Source organism: Pristiophorus japonicus, chromosome 4, assembly GCF_044704955.1.
Source record: "Pristiophorus japonicus isolate sPriJap1 chromosome 4, sPriJap1.hap1, whole genome shotgun sequence".
Taxonomy (NCBI): Eukaryota; Metazoa; Chordata; class Chondrichthyes; family Pristiophoridae; genus Pristiophorus; species Pristiophorus japonicus.
The window spans coordinates 12,412,195-12,435,763 of record NC_091980.1 but is presented as its reverse complement, the minus strand read 5'-3'; the positions used below and the strand labels follow the sequence as shown (position 1 = coordinate 12,435,763).

Here is a 23,569-nt window from a genome sequence, read left to right as displayed (position 1 = left end):
AGCTCATTAGGTAATACTGGCCCAGAATTTGTGGTCCGGATGATGGCGAAATCGCAATCTTCACGGCATTCTGTCTTTGAAACTGACCACAACTTTGGGTTTTGGCGCATGCTCAGGTGCATGCGGAAATCCTGAAATTGCGGTATGTCATTTACAGCTCTGACACGGGCTGCGCCTTGCTCCCGCCCATCTCCACAGAGCCAGCAATCTGTGCAATCACTCAACCCAGGGAAACTAACAAAAACTTCGGCTCTTCCACAGTAATTACACAGTTAAGTTCCCCATTAAAGGTTCGACCCAAAGGGATTAGGTGTAACTGGGGTTTTAACACCGTATCAACTGCTAAACAAAGGTTATGGGCCTGAAAAACTAATTTTAGTTTTGTGCAGCGTGAAATTTATCCATTTGATCCATTATTAAAGTGTTCCCACATTACAACAATGGTACACATCAAACAACAAAGTACTTCATTGGCTGTAAAGCGTTTTGAGACGTCCTGTGGTCGTGAAAGGTGCTATATAAATGCAGAAAAGGGCCGAATGGCCTACTCCTGCACCAATTTTCCAGGTTTCTATGTTTCTTTATTATTAAGAAACTATTAAAAAAATAATAATTTTTGTAAAAGTTTGTTCATCTTTATTTTAGGTTGGCCTTTTCTCTATGTGGAAGCACCAATCTTTATTTAGCTCTGTTAACATTTTTTAAAAGTTAGAATTTCAACAGCTTACTCACTTCCTTGTCGGCTGGCTGTGAGAATTCTGCGTTTTGATTGGCTGCTTAGACAGCTTGTTGATATCACTGCAGGTCACACAACGGGATCCCCATTAATCTCATTGATTTGAGTTAAATGTTGTAAAACCCGAAGTTGTCAACACAGAGATCGCTAGGTCTTTGTGCGAAGCTTACTTCGGGGCCAACAGCGAATACCATCGCTTCAATGTTGACCGTAAATTCCAGGCCACTATCACACTTCTTTACAGCGTGCAGTCTGCTACAGCACAATGGCTTGGAAAGAGAGAATGGCTAACGAGATACCTGTGTCACAACCTATTAATATTGAAGTTAATGTTGTTAATTAAATTGGCTTCCTCCACTCCTGCAGCTGTTCACTAAATGCACAGTCTTATCATCTGTCGACTTTCAGTTATGTATATTTTCTACTAATCATAATTTATGTCGGCCTTGGCTCAGTGGGAGCACTCTCACCTCTGAGTTAGAAGGTAATCAGTTCAAACTGATGCTTCAGTGTAGCACTGAGCGAGTGTTGCATTGTTGGAGGTTGCCATTTTTTTGAAGTAGCTTTAAACTGTGAGGCCCTCTCAGGTGGACATAAAAGACCCTATGACGCTGGGGAGTTCACCCAGTGCATTGGCCAACATTTATCCCTCTACCAACACCACCAGCAACAATTATCTAGTCATTTACCTCATCGCTCTTTCAGGCAGCATGTAAATTGGCTGCTATATTTCCCTATATTGCATTAGTGACTACGCTTCAAATTACTGTATCAGCTGTGAAGCACTTTGGAACATCCTAAGCTTGTGAAAAATACAAAATATATAGAAGGTTTTTTTTTTCCTTAAAATTTACTCATAATAACTGCCTTTAGCTTGTTGTTTCATTTTGACATTTCTATAGCCTTGCCACTCCCAATCTCGGTAATCTGCTCCAGCCCTACAACCCGCCGCCGCCGAGATCTCTGCGCTCCACCAATTCTGGCGCCTTGAAGATTCCCGATTTTAAATCACTCCACCATTAGTGGCCATGCCATCAGCTGCCTAGGTCTTGAAATCTGGAATTCTCTTCCTAAACCTCTATGCCTCTCCACTTCACTTTCCACCTTTAAGACGCTCCTTGATAACCTAGCTCTTTGACCAAGCTTTTGGTCATCTGCCCTAACATGTCCTTACATGGATGGGTGTCAAATGTTGTTTCTGATAACGTTCTTGTGAAGCACCTTGGGACTTTTTTTTACGTTAATGGCGCTATATAAATGTAAGTTGTTGTTGCCTAGAATGGAGAGCGCATCCTCAATAGTGAAATTTACAATAATTAACAGCCAGATTTTTGTGGATATATGTGCATTTGTGTGTACAACAATGTGATGGACATCAGCATTGTAGGACAATATCTTATTTTCCCTTTTAGCAAACAGTGTTAAAATCAAACACTCGAACATCAGGTATAGTATTGGCTAGCAACAGGACAGCTTCGTCTATACTAACCCACATGAAGCACTGAGCCAGCCACATCCCATCCACTCATTGGCCCCAAGTTTCCACACGTGGCAAAACAGGCGCCCCTCCGAGCTGGGCACCCGTTTTTCGCGCCTAAAACGGCGCCTGAAAAAAAACGCGCTATTCTCGAGCGCTTTGCAGCTCGATGTCAGCTTGGCACGGCGCCCAGGGGGCAGAGCCTATCACTCGCGCCGATTTTATAAGTAGGAGGGGGCGGGTACCATTTAAATTAGTTTTTTTCGTGCCAGCAACCCTGCGCGTGCGCGTTGGAGCGGTCGAGCACGTGCAGTGTGAAGGAAACATTGGCACTCGGCCATTTTTGTAGTTCTTTGTAGCTGTTTAATTTTTAACATTTTTTAATAAAACCACATTGCCCTTCCATGATCAGCACTGAGGCTTCTTGCAGCAGTGAGAAGGCTGCAGGAAGCCTCAGAGGTTGAGGCAGCCGTTTCCCGACGGGCCCGACCGACGGCAGGGGGGCTTCCCCCCGCCCTGCCGTCGGGAATGGCTGCCTCAACTTCTGAGGCTTCCTGCAGCCTTCTCACTGCCTCCTGCCCCAACCCTGCCATCGGGAACGGCTGCCTCCTCACTGCCTTCACCCCCCACTGCTGTCGGGAACGGCTGCCTCAACTTGTGAGGCTTCCTGCAGCCTTCTCCCTGCCTGAAGCACTTTCACACAGGTAGGAACATGGTTTATTTAATCTTTTCTTTGCTTATAAATTTTTATTCAGGTTGGAATTATTTGTATAATATTTGCATAAGTATAACTAAGGATTTATTGTAGAATGTAATAACTTCCCTTCCCCCCCTCCCCCCCCACCCCCACACCCCCACACCTCGTTCCGGATGCCTAATTTGTAACCTGCGCCTGATTTTTTTAATGTGTAGACAAGGTTTTTTCAGGCCTACAAAAATCTTCACTTGCTCCATTCTAAGTTAGTTTGGAGTATGTTTTCACTGTGGAAACTTTCAAATCAGGAGTCAGTGGCTGGACACACCCCCATTTGAAAAAAATATTCTGTTCCAAAGTGAAACTGTTCTACATGACTGGAACTGCAGAAAACTTAAGTGTGGAGAATTGCGATTTCTAAGATACTCTGTTCTCCACCAGTTGCTCCTAAAAATCAGGATCAAATCATGTGGAAACTTGGGGCCATATATGATACAAGAATGCTCCTTATTGCACTAGTGTAACTTTCAATTTCCCCCACACCACCAATTATTGAACCGTTTCTCAGTGAGACTGCCAATTTCATGGCCATTAATATTGGATTGTGAATATTTTGTGCGATGCATTGCTTTACTCAGAGGAGCTGATTAATACTGAATGTCAGTTCGGAAACATACAGCCAGAAAGCAAAGGTAGCTTTCAACCCATGGAAAGAACATGAAACTGCCTTCTACATAAATATCACTCGTTATAAAATTAGTCTCTCACAATGTTACTGAGGGAATACTAATAATTGATTTCCAGTCTAATATAAATTGTATAATGTTTGTGCCATCTAAATAAATTAGATTTTGTCCAATAGTTAAATTGGTATTTAACAGGATTGGTAACAATTTGGATTTAGATGTGTGTCCTGAACCTGTGATTATTATTTTTTTGCTTTTTAAAACACAGGTGGGTTGGGGTCAGGTGCGAGGTTAAAGTGTTAAATTGAGTCCTGACCTCACCCGCTTCCAACCTGCCGAATTCCGGTTTATTCCTGCCAGCTGGTTGGTCATCTTTTTATGTATTATAATAAGAACATAAGAACATAAGAAATAGGAGCAGGAGTAGGCCATACAGCCCCTCAAGCCTGTTCCGCCATTCAATAAGATCATGGCTGATCTGATCATGGACTCAGCTCCACTCTCCCGTAAGCCCTTATCCCCTTATCGTTGAAGAAACTGTCTATTTCTGGCTTAAATTTATTCAATGTCCCAGCTTCCACAGCTCTCCGAGGCAGCGAATTCCACAGATTTACATCCCTCTGAGAGAAAAAATTTCTCCTCATCTCTGTTTTAAATGGTGACCCACCATTACAAATGTACCTCTGGCTGGTTAAGTTTCCCGGGCTTCACGAACCTGCCAAACAAGGGGAGGACTGCTGGATCCAGGAGGAAAGTGCCTTTCCACTTACCTCCTGGATCCAGCGCCCCTGCCTCATGATCCCACCTCACCATCAAGGCCTCCGATCCCATCCATGAGTCTTCTGATCTTGGCCAACCTCCCACCTGAGGCCTCCAATCCTCCCTCCGACCCCCATTCGCCTTCCCGGACTCCCCCACCAGCTCCAATGCTCCTCCTGACCCTCAAAAGAGCCCAATGCTCCTCAAGCTCCCGAGTCATGACCAGCTCACTCCCGTTGCTCCTCTCGTCCCCGACTCTTCTTCCAAGTCCCAACTCTCCCCGTCGATGCTCCTCTGGCTCTCGACCCCATCCCAATTCCATCCGCCCTCCTCTTTGCAGCCTAGTGCTGCAGGCCTACCCACCCTCAGCCAGCCCACCTCTCCATCTGGCTGGCTGCGGGCTGGAAACAGAGCTTTCAAATGTTACTCAGGCCCTGTCTTTAAATTTTACAGGGCCTGTGGGAAACCCATTCTCCTCGATTTCCTCGACTGATTTCTAGCCTACTGCCAGCCCTCCTGAGTCACCTCCAAATTAAAATTCCAGCCACTGTTACGGTTGTCTCGCAAGTCTGGGTTTTCTTTATTTCCATATGTACATGTTATTGTAATTATTAAAACTTTCCATCTCGCATTCCAGCCAATTTGCTCATAATCGGAGCATATTCATGGGCATTATAGCTGGGTCAAATTCGTAGGAGAAATCTAGAGGACACATACATGCCAACTTATGGGTTGGAAATGAACCCAGGTCCCACTGATGAAAAGGAAATGTTCTCATCTATTGTTGCACCTCTTCCTCATCAACAACAACAAAAAAATTGAACTCCATCATCATCTAATGTGCTAAGGTGAAATTTATGCTTACTACTTCAGTATCCAAAACTGCTATACTGTTATAAATGCTTGCCTATATAATTTAAAGGCAGTAGCAAGCAATTTTATGCATGCTTTGTGGGAATTGAAAAACGCAGACTTTATTGTTCTATCACGGCCAAATCTGTACTTGAACAGAAATGTAATTTCAAGCTGTAATTAAATAAAAATCGATACAACTACATGTACTGCACTTTTTTTGACAGACAGGTGTCAAGCCCCGCCGTTCCATGCAAGTACTGCACTTTTTTGACAGACATGAGACAAGCCTTTCCCCCCCCTGTCGAGCTCCGCAGCCTCCTCCTGGCCTGAATCATTCCATCCACGTGGTGCCGAGAAGTCGGACCTGAGGCTCTGACTCTATTTGCCCGCTCAGGCCCCGGCCCTCTCCCTTTCCTCCCACCCCTGACCGGTCTGGCGGCGATAGCGGCGGGCCTGGGGCCGAGAGCGGCCGGGCCTGCGGCCGAGAGCCGGCGGGCCTGGGGCCGAGAGCCGGCAGGCCTGGGGCCGAGAGCGGCCGGGCCCTGGGGCCGAGAGCGGCCGGGCCTGGGGCCGAGAGCGGCCGGGCCTGGGGCTGAGAGCAGGCGGGCCTGGGGCCGAGAGCGGGCGGGCCTGGGGCCGAGAGCGGCCGGGCCTGGGGCCGAGAGCGGCCGGGCCTTGGGTCGAGAGCGGGCGGGCTTGGGGTCGAGAGCGGGGGGGCTTGTGGATGAGAGCGGGGGGGCCTGGAACCGAGAGCGAAGAGACTGGAGCACGAGAGTGGGTGGGACTGGGGCCGAGAGCAGCATGTCTGGGGCTGAGCGGGCGGGCCTGGGGCCGAGAGCAAGGGGGCTTGGGGCCGAGAGCTGGCGGGCTTGGGGCCGAGAGCGGGCGGGCTTGGGGCCGAGAGCGGGCGGGCTTGGGGCCGAGAGCGACGAGGCTGGGGCCGAGAGGTAGAGAGAGGTGGGGGGGAGTGAGAGAGGCTGGGGGGAGAGTGAGAGAGTCTGGGGACGAGAGATAGAGAGAGGGGCTCGGAACGAGAGAGGGAGGCTGGGGGAGAGAGAGGGAGTGGCGGATCGGAGGAGAGAGGGGGAACTCTGGGAAGGCGGATCACGTTCTTCGAACCCCCTACAAGGGATATCGTTGGAATGGATGATATCCAGAAGTCACGATACTATCACGATTCACTTCATACCCAATAAACCTGTTAACAATCCGTACACAATGCCTGGCCCATCTATGGTGTGGTTGGGGGAGGGGGCAAAAGGATGCACTTGTGCTGGGGTAAGGCACTTTGGCTGGGGGAGGCATGCACTTGGACTGGGGTAAGACACTTTGGCTGGCTGTCCTCTGTCGCTTCAGGAAGTCAAAGTGGATTGAGTTACAATTTGCAAAGTCAGAGAGAACTTGGGATGAGTGGTTCCAGTTACACATCCCAGCTAAACTTCATGGTGTGGCTTATCCTCCAAGGGGACCAATCATAGACAAAGGTTGGGGCATGTCGGCCATTTCGGCAGCATAATGCAGTGGTATCTCCACCAGATCCAACAAATCCCCTGGGAGGACAGATGCACCAACGTTAGCGTACTCGACCAGGTCAACATCCCCAACACTGAAACAATGACCACACTTGATCAGCTCCGCTGGGCAAGCCACATTAGAGCGCTTGCTTTGGCATGCGAACAGTCAGAACTCCTTCAAAGCAAGTGAGCCAAAGGTGGGCAGAGGAAACTTTACAAGGACACCCTCAAAATCTCCCTGATCAAGTGCAACATTCCCACTGACACCTCGGAGTCTCTGGCCAAAGACCGCCCTTAGTGAAGGAAGTGCATCCGGGAGGGCACTGAACACCTCGAGTCTCAGCGCCGAGAGCATGCAGAAATCAAGAACAGGCAGCAAAAAAAAGCATGCGTCAAACCTGTCCCACCCATCCTCTCCCTCAACGATTATCTGTGCCACCTGTGACAGGGACTGTGGTTCTCGTATTGGACCATTCAGCCACCTCAGGACTCATTTTAAGATTGGAAGCAAGTCTTCCTCAATTCCGAGGGACTGCCTATGATGTTGATGATGATGATAAATAAATAAGCATGTCCAATAAAAATTCGACTGATTCTGTGATAACTTGGAAAATTCATTTGTTGTGAGTGGAATATCTTTGTATGAAAAACTTAAAATTAGTTGCCAATTGACTTTGGACAGAGTAACAAGCAACTCAGATTAAGTAATGGAGAATATTAGTGTGCCCTGGTGCTCATATTAATCACATTCAAATGATATGCAGCCAAGAGATCTGGCAGTGCCACGCCGGTTTTCGAGGAGTAAAACAGATGTCGAATATGGCGGTCAGCGTGCGCACGCACATTCCACGCCAGAAGTGCCTCACCCGCCAAATTGGTAAAGGCTCCTGTGTAGGTGTTTAGGGCCTGTGCTTGAAACAGGCCTTGGGCTTCTTACAAATACAAATAGGGGCACTAACACCAACCGGTCAAGCCGCTTTAAAGAATTTGTTAGCAACTGACCGCAGCAAGCGGAATGTTGCAGGATCAGAATTCTCAGGTGCTTGGCACGCAAAGCAGACTGCCTCCAGAAAGGTAAATTTGACATTTTTTTTTAACTTGCTTTCTTGCAGAGCCTTATCATTAAGTTTGTGGTGCAGTACTGGCCATCACACTCCCTGTTCTCGATTGTCGCGCCAACACTCCCACACCCTGCTTACCGCCTCAATTGGTGCCAGAGCCGGACGTTCTTTGTTCCTACTGGGACTGGCACCCGGAGCAAATTAGGCCAGCGGACCAGTTTGAGGTGGTACTGCCACCAGCCTCATTACGTGCGCATAGCTCAATCTGCACGTGGGTCATGTCCCAATTTGGGCACGACCCAATTTCTACTCCCCCCTGATGTGAACTGCCATGAAATCCGTCTGAATCGGTCAAAGATGCTAAATGGGCAGTTCAGAGCAAGGGAGAGTAGAAATTATGTCATGCAATAAAACAACATATGGTTGGTCAGGACTTTGGTTATGTCCCTTGCCCACCTGAGGGCAATGCTTTCCATAACAGAAAGGAAAGGTTGTGAATGATATGTTGGGTGGTGGGGTATTACATGAGTATGACCTATTTCCATCTATTTCACTATCCACGCAGAGGGAAATTGTTACTTGAAAAAACGAGTAGGTTTGGAACGTGAGGGTGGGTAAATTGTTGTAAATTGGAATCCCGACCTGAACCCATCTGCAACCTATCCACTTCCGATTTTCACAGAGGTGGACGGGTGGAGATGGGATGTCAATATACATATTCATCATCATCACCATAGGCAGTCCCATGAAGCGAGGATGACTTGTTTCTATGCCAAAAAGGGATGAGTTCACAAGTGTTTCAATGAAGGACCTAATATTCCAGATCCAGAACTACATCGTGAAGGGGGAAAGATGCCTGTGCTTGGATTTTTTAACATGTGGTGGCCGTTGCACACCAGCCACCGCACGGGCTTGACAGAGCTAGGTCTTGGTCCAGTGACAAGGGTTAACCAAGACGAACTGGAGACCAGCTCTGCTGCACAGAGGCTGGAAGCCTCTTCTTTAAACACAATTTTGTTTTTTACTCTATCTGTTCGGGTTTTACACACTTCGCAAAACCTGGCAGTTACAGCAAGACTACTACATCCAGGAGGCAAGTGCTTTATACCTACCTCCTGCATCCAGGGTCCCTGCCTAGCCCATCCCTCGTGTTCGGAGACTCCTGAACATGCCGACTGATCACTTCCCAGACTGGTTCCATCCCCCCCAACTCATCAATCAACTTGAGGCTGGCCAGCCCACATCTGATCTTCCCTTCCCCCCCACTGACCCGCCAATGATTTTGAGGCTGGCCACGATCCTCTGATGGCCTGCCCTGATCTTCCGCGGCCCCCACCCCAGTCCCTCGACGGCCCTGATCTTCCTCACCTACCCCCCTCCCCGCCACGGTTCCCCGTGGGCCGGCACTGGTCCCCTCCTGATCTAGCCCTCCTTTCTCTGTGTGACCTACTGCTAATGGCCTTCCCACTGGCAGTGAGCCAGCTCCTCCATCTGGCTGGCTGTGGACGGGCTACGGAGGCTTCAGATGTAAATCAGGCCCCGACGTTAACACCGGCAGTATCAGTGGGAAAACTGTTCTCCCAAGTTTCCTGCCCATATCAAGCCTCTCCCACCCCCAACCCACCTACCCTATTAAAATCCAGCCCATAGAATCAACTTGGGGAAAGGAAATTTCCCACAGCAGTATTTGTAACAAATACATTACTTTGAGCCATGTATAAGGAAAGAAAAGATGAAAGGAAAGAAAGAAAGGAAAGTAGAAAGAAAGAAAACTGGTTCCTGGGATGAGGGGATTGTCCTATGAGGAGAGATTCAGTAGACTAGGCCTATATTCCCTCAAGTTTAGAACACAGAGAGGTGATCTAATTGAAACATATATAATTCTTAAGGGGCTTTAGAATGCTTAATGCTGATAAGATGTTTCCCCTGGCTGGATAATCTAGAACACGATGTCACAGTCACAGAATAAGGGGTTGGCCATTTTGAACAGAGAAGAGGAGAAATTTCTTCACTCAAAGGGTTATATTTGGAATTCTCTACCCCAGGGAGCTGTGGATGCTTAGTCATAGTCAAGAGTATATTCAAGACAAAGGCCAATACAAGGGAACTAAGTGAATTAAGGGATTATGGGGATAGTGTGGGAAGGTGGAGTTGATGTTGAGATAGAAGTTCAGCCATGACCTTGTTGAATGGGTGAGCAGGCTCAAGGGGCCAAGTGGCCTACTCCTGTTCTTATTTCTTATGTTCTTCAAACAATTTTCAGGATGTCCCGAAGCCCTTCATGCTAATAGATTAATTGTGAAATGTTGTCACTGTTGTTATCTAGGCAGTTGTAGCAGCTAATTTATGCAGTGGAAAATCCCACAAACATAAAAATGAGAACACCAGGAGAATTCCCCTGCTCGTTTTCAAATAGTGCCTTGGGATCATTTACCTGAACAGGCAGGCAGGGCCTTGGTTTAACATTTCATCTGAAAGGTGTTAATCCATTCACTTTAAATATATTAATAAATGCTTTAAAAAAACCACACAAAAGACAAATAAAAAACACCATGAGCAATTTCCATCCTCAGTAACCAAAGTAAGTTTTACTGGATCAAAGTAAGCCAAGCCTATTACTGATGAATAGATTGACAAGAGAACATTCTTGCAGGGTGATCCACAGTTATTATGAATGTGAATGCACCATCAAACCTGTACTTTGGGAATTGAATAAGAAGTGAAACGTTATATGTTCCCACACTGTGGCATTTAGTTTTGGATTTGTTTATGCTACAGGTACAAAATTGCTAGTTTGAGAACAGCATTAGATTTTAAACTTCTAATAATACAGAACAACTAACTGGCCTTTTCCATTCAGCACTGCACTTCGTGTTGCATGTCCAAAAGGCATTTACTGCATGTTCACATTGATTATTTCATATTTTAACTGACCTTTTCCATTCCTGAAAATACCACATATGGTAAAACTTCCATTATATTTTTTAGAAGAGGTGACCAGCATATGTTTAATCGTAAGATTGCAATTATTTCTCGGCTTTTTGTATTTATCATGGACTCCCACTATAGGTTGTAATTTACTTTTAAATGCTTCCTTCCATCCAACTGTGTATTTTGAGAGTATGGGATTGAAAATGTATATAAGTGAAAATTGATGAAGCATTAAGAAGAATGAAAAGTTGAGTTCCTATTGCAGGAAGTAATGATTTCAGAAACGTTCTAAATTTGAGTTTGAAATTTTGTCAAGTGCTTATTATTAGCTCAGTGCAACAATAAAATTCAGGTGGGGATATATGATATAATTACACTTTATAACAGTTTAACTGCCAGACGTTTGACAGCCTAATTTGAATTTTTTGAAGTACTTGCAAACAATTACAGATAGCAAATAATCTCCTTTGATGATAGCAGTCCACAAACAATCTACTGATGGCTGCAGGCAAAATGTCACTTTTGGAAGGGGGAAAAGAGGTAAACCCATTATCAAGTTAACCTGTACAGAGAAAAGCATTACTATACGAAAAGGACTAATGCTACATCATCAGTGCAGCAGCATTTCATTATATTCTCATTAACAACATGGAATTTGTTATACACTTGTACTATTTTGACTTTTCAAATGTATAATTTGTTACTGTGTCATACAGGTTTATGACTTTATGATGATACTTTTAAAAATAAGCAATAGAAAACAGTGAGATCCATTTTAGTAGTCATTAAATAAATGATATATTTTGCATGCAACATAAAAGGCATCATTTTGCTGTTATGTTAATTCTACTGTGAACCATTGTTGTACCAGTAACTGCAGTATAATCATTATGCGGGTGATTTTCTATTTTAAATCTTATTTGATTTAAAGCATTTGTAAGGTTGATTTGAAATACTTCTCCACAGCGAATTGTTATTTGCCCAATATAAAACTTGGATTTCTTTCTGAATTTTTAAATTCTCTCTAATCTATCTGAGCATTTTAGTTTACCAATATGTAAATAGGCCAGCCCCAAGTTCCAGGTAGCACATAAGAGATACTGAGTAGCAGTGGTACAACACAACTCAATATAAGGATTGTTGAGCACTGCAGCTTTGACTAAAAACATGCATCAATGTCAAATGTTGTTTGATTTGAGTAACCATGAACAAAGTGTATTCCCCTCCCAGCATACAACTAAATATCTGTTACCTGCTTCTCAAAATCCACCTCACACCTACCCCCCCCGCACCCCCATAACTCTAACACTGACCTGCTGATGATGTGATAGCTGTGTGTCGCCTGTTGAATTCTTGTTTAACTTCATCCTGGGTTAGATTTTCATCCAAACACTGGGAACTGAAAAGGAATGAGTATGAAAGATTACAATTATGAAATAGTTTCCTATATCATTCAAAAGCATTTAAAGTGAATTTTCAGGTTACTAATAGAGCCTTTTGCTAACGCTCATTTTCTAAATTATCCAATGCAATTTTACCAAAGACTTCAAAGTACAACATCAATTTTGTTTTTTTTACTGTTATTTATAAAAGGCATAAAATTTGCAAAAAAAATGCGCTCGTCGTTAAAAATCGGCATTGCATGAGGATTCACGGTGGAAACCGCGATCCTCGCCTACTTTAGTCCGAGGCCGATTATCGCTAAAAACACAGACCCTGGGAGAGGGGAAAACGCACATAATAAAATTGCAAAAAGCAAAAAATTTTTAAAAATCACAATACATTCACAAGACATTTATGCATCGACTCGCTGAAAAAAAAAATTTAAAAAAAAATGTAACTTACCTTATTAGCAGGTCTTCACACTTACCACTGTTTCTGGGGCTGCAATGCAGGCTTTTCTCAGGTGTTTTTTTTCCACACAGAATATGGGTGCGCCGAACGGCCAATTTAAAGCAATATTGCTTTTATTCGTCTTGCACGATGGTGGTCTGCTTTTCAGTTCTTTTTCAAAACAGCCGGCGCACAACTTTGGTCACATTAGGCGAAATATCGCCGAAAAAGTGGGCGCAAGGCTGGCCAATTTCTAGCCCCGAGTAAACTAAACTTAATTTGTACTTTTCAAAGTGCCTAATTTTATCATATATTCCCTTTAATCATGTCATTTGTATAAAATGGGTTTCATAAACAGCAGTTCCAGGGATTAGAATAGCTGAATTGTATGGAAACTGAAAAATGTTTTATTGTGTATCGTATTTAAATTGTAATTGAAAAAGCAACTCAAAGAATTTTGTGCTTGGTTTTTAGCTTGCCTGTTATAAGATCATAAGAATATAAGAAATAGGAGCAGGAGTAGGCCATACAGCCCCTCAAGCCTGCTCCGCCATTCAATAAGATTGTGGCTGATCTGATCATGGACTCAGCTCCAGTTCCCTGCCCGTTCCCCATAATCCCTTATCCTCTTATCGTTTAAGAAACTGTCTATTTCTGTCTTAAATTTATTCAATGTCCCAGCTTGCATAGCTCTCTGAGTCAGCATATTCCTCTTCATCTCAGTTTAAAATGGGCGGCCCCTTATTCTAAGATCAGGCCTTCTAGTTCTAGTCTCCCCTATCAGTGGAAACATCCTCTCTGCATCTACTTTTCAAGCCCCCTCATAATCTTATACGTTTTGATAAGATCAGTTCTCATTCTTCTGAATTCCAATGAGTCGAGGCACAACCTACTCAACCTTTCCTCATGTCAACCTCCTCATCACCGGAATCAACCTAGTGAACCTTCTCTGATCTGCCTCCAAAGCATATATCCTTTTGTAAATATGGAAACGAAAACTGCACGCAGTATACCAGGTATGGCCTCACCAATACCCTGTATATCTGTAGCTGCTTTTATACTCCATCCCCTTTGCAATAAAGGCCAAGATTTCATTGGCATTCCTGATCACTTGCTGCACCTGCATACTAACTTTTTGTGTTTCATGCACAAGTACCCTCAGGTCCTGCTGCAGTGCAGCAATTTTCAATCTTTCTCCATCTAAATAATAAATTGCTCTTTGATTTTTTTCTGCCAAAGTGCATGATCTCACACTTTCCAACATTATACTCCATCTGCCCACTCACTTAACCTGTATATGTCCTTTTACAGATTTTGTGTGTCCTCCTCACACATTGCTTTTCCTCCCATCTTTGTATCGTCAGCAAACTTGGCTACGTTACACTCAGTCCCTTCTTCCATGTCGTTAATATAGATTGTAAATAGTTGAGGTCCCAGCACTGATCCCTGCGGCACCCCACTAGTTACTGATTGCCAACCAGAGAATGAACCATTTATCCTGACTCTCTGTTTTCTGTTAGTTAGCCAATCCTCTATCCATGCTAAGAAATTACCCCCAACCCCATGAATTTTTATCTTGTGCAGTAACCTTTTATGTGGCACCTTGTCAAATGCCTTCTGGAAGTCAAAATACACCACATCCACTGGTTCCCCTTGATCCATCCTGTTCGTTACATCCTCAAAGAATTCGAGAAAATTTGTCAAACATGATTTTCCCTTCATAAATCCATGCTGACTCTGCCTGACCGAATTTTGCTTTTCCAAATGTCCTGCTACTGCTTCTTTAATAATGGACTGCAACATTTTCCCAACCACAGATGTTAGGCTAACCGGTCTATAGTTTTGTGCTTTCTGTCTGCCTCCTTTTTTAAATAGGGGTGTTACATTTGCAGTTTTCCAATCTGCTGGGACCTCCCCAGAATCCAGGGAATTTTAATAAATTACAACCAATACATCCACAATCCCTGCCGCTACTTCTCTTAAGACCCTAGGATGCAAGCCATCAGCTCCAGCAGATTTATCTGCCTTTAGTCCCATTAACTTACTGAGTACCACCTCCTTAGTGATTGTGATTGTGTTAAGTTTCTCCGCCCCCACCATAACCCGTTGACTATCCACAGTTGGAATATTGTTAGTGTCCTCTACTGTAAAGACTGATATAAAATATTTGTTCAGAGTTTCTGCCATCTCCATGATCCCCATCACTAATTCCCCGGTCTCGTCCTCTGAGGGACCTACATTTACTTTCGCCACTCTTTTTATTTTTATATACCTATTGAAACTCTTGCTATTTGTTTTATATTTTGCGCTAGTTTACTTTTACCAATATAAGAACATAAGAACATAAGAAATAGTTGCAGGAGTAGGCCATTTGGCCCCTCGATCTTGCTCCGCCATTCAATAAGATCATGGCTGATCTTCTACCTCAACTCAAGTTTCTTGCACGATCCCCATATCCTTTGATTCCCTTAATATCCAAAAATCTATCGATCTCTGTCTTGAATATATTATACATCAATGACTGGGCCTCCACAGCCCTCTGGGATGGAGAATTCCAAAGATTCACCACCCTGAAGAAATTTCTCTTCATCTCAGTGCTAAATGGCCGACCCCTTATTCTGAGACTGTGATCTCTAATTCTAGACTCTCCAGCCAGAGGAATCATCTTTTCTGCATCGACCCTGTCAAGCCCTGTAAGAATATTGTATTTTTCAATTACTCTTCTAAACTTATTATAGAACTAAAAAATGTATTTCATGCATAAGGCCTATTTTCTTTAAAGTCTTTCAAGAATTTACCATAATGTATTCTCAGGTTACTTAAATCTCAGAAAGATGACAAGCAATTGCAGGAAAATTGTCAGGCAAGCTGCCGAGAAGACAAAACGTTACTGCCTTGATAATATGCTGTAGTATAATAGCTAAAAATTGCTTAATATATTCCTCTGAAATACTTGCTTCATTATTTTACTGTATGCATTAACTCTTGTAAAATAAAGGGATTAATGTATTCATTAAAATAATAAAGAGGATTTCAAACATATTAAACAGTCATACCTATTATTTCATACCTCAATTTCAAGATATGTGTGATTGCCAAACTCCAAACCCCCTAAGATCAGTCGAGCAAAACTGGAGTATATTAATTGAACATTACAATCCATGCTCACAACTCTGTTTATTTTGTATTCCAGATGACTCATTCATGATCTTTACAGCTTTTCTAAATTTTTATCCTTTTTAAAATAATATTTGTGTTAATTAACAGAATTAACTGCTTTTTGACTTGTCATTATACTGCAGATATTGATCTTAGAATGTTATGTGTAAAATGTAAAGCCAAACCAACAGACCAAATGATGTTAAGTAAGGAATGTATTACCCCGTGGTGGATTAATGTCTTATGTTAGGGAATGGGCAGCAGTGTCTGTCCTCCACTAAGAAGACCATGATTCAAAAGGTTTAAAAGTTCTCAGATGGTCCAATTTGTCTATTTATATTGATAAATTTAGCTTCACCCTGGGCCGGAGTTATACTATCTCCCTCGCTCCATGCAAAGCCCAAATATTTCTACATGAGCTACTGAAGATGGTTGATCAACTTCAATGTACTCAGGAGTCAAATTTTCTCTTGTCTTCTCACTACACTGCCACTTTTGTGCTCCTCCTGTTTCCACATAAATACTGTGGACCACTGCCAACCCGGACTCACATCCTGTCGGTTACACCTCTCCCCACCAAAACCTACCTGTAGACGTCAGAGCCAGACGAATGTCCTCAGGTCCGGTCCGCCGAGCTGTACTGGCACACCCAATTGATGTTTACCGATCACCTGTTTTATGCAGATTATAAAAGTCTCCCCAATTTAAAAAGTTTCTAAAAGTTGTTAAAAGTAAAAGATTAGGTTAATAATAAATGTTTAAAAGTATTTCAGTTGAGAGTCTAAAATGGAAGTTTTAAAATTATTGATTTACATCTTAGATTTTTAACAATTCTTAGAAACTTCTTAAAACGTTTTAACAACTCTTAGAAACTTTTGAAATAAATTGGGAACCATTATCAACTTTTAATCTTTTAAAATAACTTCGGAAGTCACCTTCCTAATGCCTGCCCCCCCAACCAAGCCTCCGGCCATCTACCATCAATGGCGCTACCCGGCACCGAACTTGCGGCCAAAACTTCACCATAGGCAATTAGTCTTATCGAGCTGTGCCTGGCCTCCAGTTGTCTTGGACCCCCTTGCCACTGGACCAAGACCTTGTTCATCTAAGCAACCAGTGTGCAGCAGCCACCCCACGTTAAAAGAACTCACGCACAGGCATCATCCACTCCATCAGAATGAAATTTGGGACCTGGAACGTCAAAACCCTCATGGACAATCCCAACAGCAACAGGCCGGAATGCTGCACCGCCATAGTTGCCCGGGAACTCAGACGTTTTGACTTTGACATCACTGTCCTAAGCGAGAGCTGGCGGGCAGCGGAAGGCTAGTTGAAGGAAGATAGTGGAGGTAAGAACTTCTCCTGGAATGGGAAACCAGAGGCACAACGCCGCCTTCATGGAGTCGGCTTTGCCGTCATGAATGAGCTGGTCGACCTTCTCAAAGAATCCCCCTGTGGGGTCAACGAACGCCTCATAACTCTCCGTATCACCCTATCTCAGAACCAATGTGCCACAGTCATCAGTGCGTACGCCCTCACACTCGATGCAACGGATGAGGCTAAAGAGGGTTTTTATTCCAACCTCGAGACATCCTTGTCCCGTGTCCCCATGGGTGACAAATTGATTCTCCTGGGTGACTTTAATGCCAAGGTTGGCAAAGACACAGCCCTCTGGGGAGGCGTGATTGGCAGAGAGGGGGTAGGGAAAGCCAATTCCAGCAGTATTCTGCTCCTGACAAAATGTCTAGAACATGAACTCCTCATTACCAACACCCTGTTCCGCCAGAGGGACAAATACAAGGCATCGTGGCAACACCCTCGCTCCAAACACTGGCACCTGCTTGACTATGTCATCATCCGAGCCAGGGATTGCAAGAATGTGCGCATCACCCGCGCTGACGACTGCGGGACGGACCACCGCCTAATACGATCCATCATCAATATTAACATTGCCCCAAAACAGAGGGAACAGCAGAAGCAGTTCCGCAAAAAAGTTAATGCCGGGGCACTTAGAGATGCCTATACGGCCAGTGCCTCGCAGACAATCTGGTGTGCCTTGATGACCCTGAGATGCTGAATCCCCATAGTGCTTGGTCTGCCCTCCAGGCCTCTATAACCAGTGCCTATGAAGAGACACTTGGTCACTCAACCAGAAACCAGAAATGATCAGGAGATCGAAGAACTAATAGATTGCAAGCGCAAAGCAATTCTGAGCCTCAAGCAAAAGCTCAACTCAGGAGCTGCAAAACAACATTACAGACGGCTCAAGGCACAGGTCCAACAAAAAACTCGGGACCTAAAGAATAGGTGGTGGATGGAGAAAGCACAGGAGATACAACAACTGGCCGACAGCCATGATATGCGAGGATTCTTCACTGCAGTCAAGGCCACTTACGGTCCAAACTCTGAAGGGCCCATCCCACTCCTGGCCAAGAACGGGAAAACACTCATCAAGGACACCGAGGCTGTCAGCGCCCGCTGGAGGGAATACTTTGAAGATCTCCTCAATCAAGACTCTGCCTTTGACTCGAGTGTTCTCGATTCCATCCTGCAGCATGCAACCTGCCACCAACTCAGTGAAACTTCAACGTTGCACAAGGTAGGCAAAGCCATAAAACAGCTTAAGAATAACAAGGCTACGGGTGCGGATGGAATCCCTGCTGAGGCACTAAAATATGGCGGAGAGGCACAGTTGGCGCAGATACATGACCTCATCTCTCTCATCTGGAGGGAGGAGAGCATGCCGGGAGATCTCCGAGATGCGGTGATTGTGACCATTTTTAAAAAGGGGGACAAGTCCGACTGCGGCAACTACAGGGGAATCTCCCTGCTTTCAGCCACTGGGAAAGTTGTCGCTCGAGTTCTCCTCAATCGTCTTCTCCCTGTGACCAAGTAGCTCTGCCCGGAATCACAATGCGGATTTCATCCCCTACCGGGCAAAACAGACATGATCTTTGCAGCGCGCCTATTGCAGGAAAAATGCAAGGAGCAGGGCCAGCCCTTATACATCTCACAAAGGCCTTTGACACTGTCAACCGTGAGGGTCGATGGAGCGTCCTTCAACGTTTCAGATGCCCCCAAAAGTTTGTCAACATCTTTCGCCAGCTTCACGATGACATGCAGGCCGTGATCCTTAGCAACGGATCCATTACAGACCCAATCCACGTCCGGACTGGGGTCAAACAGGGCTCCGTTATCGCTCCAACCTTCTTGTCCTCGCCGCCATGCTCCACCTCACAATCAACAAGCTCCCCGCTGGAGTGGAATTAAATGACAGAACCAGTGGGAAGCTGTTTAACCTACGCCGCCTCCAGGCCAGGTCCAAGATGACCCCAAGCTCTGTCATTGAGCTGCTGTATGCGGACGATGCCTGCGTCTGTGCGCATTCAGAGGCTGAACTCCAGGATATAGTCAATGTATTCACTGAGGCATATGAAAGCATGGGCCTTACGCTTAACATCCGTAAGACAAAGGTCTTTCACCAGCCTGTCATCGCTGCAAAGCACTGCCCTCCAATAATCAAGATCCACCGCGCGGCCCTGGACAAAGTGGACCATTTCCCATATGTCGGGAGCCTCTTATTAAGAAAGGCAGACATTGATGCAGAGATTCAGCATCGCCTCCAGTGCACCAGCGGAGCCTTCGGCCGCCTGCGGGAAAGAGTGTTTGAAGACCAAACCCTCAAATCTACGATCAAACTCGTGGTCTACAGGGCTGTCGTAATACCCACCCTCCTGTATGGATCTGAGGCATGGACGATGTACAGAAGGCAACTGAAGTCGCTGGAGATATATCACCAACGATGTCTCCGCAAGATCCTGCAAATCTCCTGGGAGGACAGGCGCACCAACATCAATGTCCTCAACCAGGCTAACATCCTCAGTATTGAAGCAGTGACCACACTCGATCAGCTTCGTTGGGCAGGCCACATAGTACGCATGGCAGATACGAGACTCCCTAAGCAAATACTTTATGTGGAGCTCCTTCATGGTAAACGAGCCAAAAGAGGACAGCTTAAACATCAAAGCCTCCCTGGTAAAGTACGACATCACCACTGACACCTGGGAGACCCTGGCCGCAGACCGCCCGAAGTGGAGAAAGTCCATCCAGGAGGGAATTGAGCTCTTTGAGGCTCGACGCAAGAAGCATGAAGAGGCCACGCGCAGACAGCGGAAGGAGCGCGCTGCAAACCAGCCCGACCGACCCCTTCCCCCGACGAATGTCTGTCCCACCTGCAACACGATCTGTGGCTCCAGTATCAGACTGTTCAGCCATCCAGGAACTCACTTTGGAGTGGAAAGAAGTCCTCCTCGATTCCGAGGGACTGTCTATGATGATGATGATGATGTATGCAGAAGAAGCCCGAGGCAAAATTTCAAACTGGCTGCGGACCAACATCTTCGGGCATTGTGACGCCCATTTCATAGAAACATAGAAAATAGGTGCATGAGTAGGCCCTTCGGCACTTCGAGCCTGCACCACCATTCAATAAGATCATGGCTGATCATTCACCTCAGTACCCCTTTCCTGCTTTCTCTCCATACCCTTTGATCTCTTTAGCCGTAAGGGCCGTATCTAAGCCCTTGAATATATCCAATGAACTGGCATCAACAACTCTCTGCGGTAGGGACTTCCACAGGTTAACAACTCTCTGAGTGAAGAAGTTTCTCCTCATCTCAGTCCTAAATCACTTAACCCTTATCCTTGGACTATGTTCTCTCGTTCTGGACTTCCCCAACATCGGGAACATTCTTCCTACATCTAACCTGTCAAATCCCGTCAGAATTTTATATGTTTCTATAAGATCTCGTCTCATCCTTCTAAACTCCAGTGACTACTGGCCCAGTTGATCCAGTCTCTCCTCATATGTCAGTCCTGCCATCCCGGGAATCAGTCTGGTGAACCTTCGCTGCACTCTCTCAATAGCAAGAACATCCTTCCTCAGATTAGAAGACCAAAACTGAACACAAAATCCCAAGTGAGGCCTCACCAAGGCACTGTACAACTGCAGTAGGACCTCGCTGCTCCTATACTCAAATCTCTTAGCTATGAAGCCAACATACCATTTGCCTTCTTCACCGCCTGATGAACCAGCATGCCAACTTTCAATGACTGATGAACCATGACACCCGGGTCTCGCTGAACCTCCCCTTTTCATAATCTGCTGCCATTCAGATAATATTGCGCCTTCATGTTTTTGCCACCAAAGTGAATAATCTCACATTTATCCACATTATACTGCATCTGCCACGCGTTTGCCCACTCACCTAACCTGTCCAATTCACCCTGCAGTCTTTTAGCGTCCTCCTCACTGCTCACACTGCCATCCAGCTAAGTGTCATCTGCAAACTTGGAGATATTACACTCAATTCCCTCATCCAAATCATTAATGTATATTGTAAATAGCTGGGGTGCCAGCACTGAGCCCTGCGATACCCCACTAGTCACTGCATGCCATTCTGAAAAGAACCCGTTTATCCCGACTCTCTGCTTCCTGTCTGCCAACCAGTTCTCTATCGCAACATGTGCTTTAATTTAGCACACCAATCTCTTGTGTGGGACCTTGTCAAAAGCCTTTTGAAAGTCCAAATACATCACATCCACTGGTTTTCCCTTGTCCACTCTACCAGTTACATCCTCAAAAAATTCTAGAAGATTTGTCAAGCAGGATTTCCCTTTCATAGACCCATGTTGACTTGGGCCGATCCCGTCACTGCTTTCCAAATGTGCTGCTGTTTCATCTTTAAGAATTGATTCCAACATTTTCACCATGACTGATGTCAGGCTAACCGTCTATAATTACCCGTTTTCTCACTTCCTCCTTTCTTAAAAAGTGGTGTTACATTAGCTACCCTCCAGTCCATAGGAACCGATCCAGAGTCGGTAGACTGGTGGAAAATGATCACCAATGCATCCACTATTTCTAGGGCTACTTCCTTAAGTACTCTTGGATGCAGACTATCAGTCCCCGGGGATTTATTGGCCTTCAATCCCATCAATTTCCCTAACACCATTTCCCACCTAATAAGGATTTCCATCAGTTCTTCCTTCTCACTAGCCCCTCGGTCCCTAGTATTTCCGGAAGGTTATGTGTGTCTTCCTTCGTGAAGACAGAAACAAAGTACTTGTTTAACTCATCCGCCATTTCTTTGTTCCCCATTATAAATTCACCTGAAGCTGACTGCAAGGGACCTACCGACGTTTGTTTTCACTAATCTTTTTCTTTTTACATATCTATAGAAGCTTTTGCAGTCAGTTTTTATGTTCCCAGCAAGATTCCTCTCATACTCTATTTTCCCCCTCCTTTGTCCTCCTCTGCTGTATTACAAAATTCTCCCAGTCCTCAGGTTTACTGCTTTTTCTGGCCAATTTATATGCCTTTTCCTTGGATTTAACACTCTATCGTTAATTTCCCTTGTTAGCCACATTTGAGCCACCTTCCCCGTTTTATTTTTTCTCCAGACAGGGATGTACAACTGTAGAAATTCATCCCTGTGATCTTTAAATATTTGCCATTGCCTATCCACCATCAACCCTTTAAATATCACTCGCCAGTCTGTTCTAGCTAATTCACGTCTCATACCATCGAAGTTATCTTTCCTTAAGTTCAGGACCCTAGTCTCTGAATTAACTGTGTCACTCTTCATCTTAATAAAGAATTCGACCATATTATGGTCACTCTTCCCCAAGGGGCAACGCACAACAAGATTGCTAATTAGTCCTTTCTCATTACACGTCACCCAGTCGAGGATGGCCAGCCCTCTAGTTGTTTCCTCGACATATTGGTCTAGAAAACCATCCCTAATACACTTCAGGAATTCCTCCTCCACTGCATTGCTACCAGTTTGGTTAGCCCAATAATATGTAGATTAAAGTCGCCCATGATAACTGCTGTACCTTTATTGCATGCATCTCTAATTGCTTGTTTGATGCTGTCCCCAATCTCACTACACTTGTTTGGTGGTCTGTACACAACTCCCACCTGCATTTTCTGACCTTTGGTATTCCGTAGCTCCACCTATACCGATTGCACATCATCCAAGCGAATGGCCTTCCTTACTATTGCATTAATTTCCTCTTTAACCAGCAACGTCACCCCACCTCCTTTTCCTTTCTGTCTATCCTTCCTAAATGTTGAATACTGCTGGATGTTGAGTTCCCAGCCTTGATCACCCTGGAGCCATGTCTCATAAGAACATAAGAACATAAGAATTAGGAACAGGAGTAGGCCATCTAGCCCCTCGAGCCTGCTCCGCCATTCAACAAGATCATGGCTGATCTGGCCGTGGAATCAGCTCCACTTACCCGCCCGCTCCCCATAACCCTTAATTCCCTTATTAGTTAAAAATCTATCTATCTGTGACTTGAATACATTCAATGAGCTAGCCTCAACTGCTTCCTTGGGCAGAGAATTCCACAGATTCATAACCCTCTGGGAGAAGAAATTCCTTCTCAACTTGATTTTAAATTGGCTCCCCCGTATTTTGAGGCTGTGCCCCCTAGTTCTAGTCTCCCCGACCAGTGGAAACAACCTCTCTGCCTCTATCTTGTCTGTCCCTTTCATTATTTTAAATGTTTCTCTAAGATCACCCCTCATCCTTCTGAACTCCAACGAGTAAAGACCAGGTCTACTCAATCTATCATCATACGGTAACCCCCTCATCTCCGGAATCAACCTAGTGAATCGTCTCTGTACCCCCTCCAAAGTCAGTATATCCTTCCTTTAGTAAGGCGACCAAAACTGCACGCAGTACTCCAGGTGCGGCCTCACCAATACCCTATACAGTTGCAGAAGTAACTCCCTGCTTTTGTACTCCATCCCTCTCACAATGAAGGCCAACATTCCATTCGCCTTCCTGATTAC

At 44.9% G+C, this 23,569-nt stretch overlaps 1 protein-coding gene across 4 annotated transcripts in view; it reads right to left on the bottom strand.

The window, feature by feature from the left end:
• Positions 1-23,569, bottom strand: part of LOC139262840 (protocadherin gamma-A11-like) — a 338,634-nt gene that overhangs the window by 184,583 nt on the left and 130,482 nt on the right. For all 4 annotated transcript variants that reach the window (XM_070878020.1, XM_070878017.1, XM_070878019.1 and 1 more), the window contains one exon: positions 12,027-12,112. In XM_070878020.1, coding sequence (XP_070734121.1) covers positions 12,027-12,112 — 86 coding nt within the window. The remainder of the gene's footprint in view (positions 1-12,026; positions 12,113-23,569) is intronic.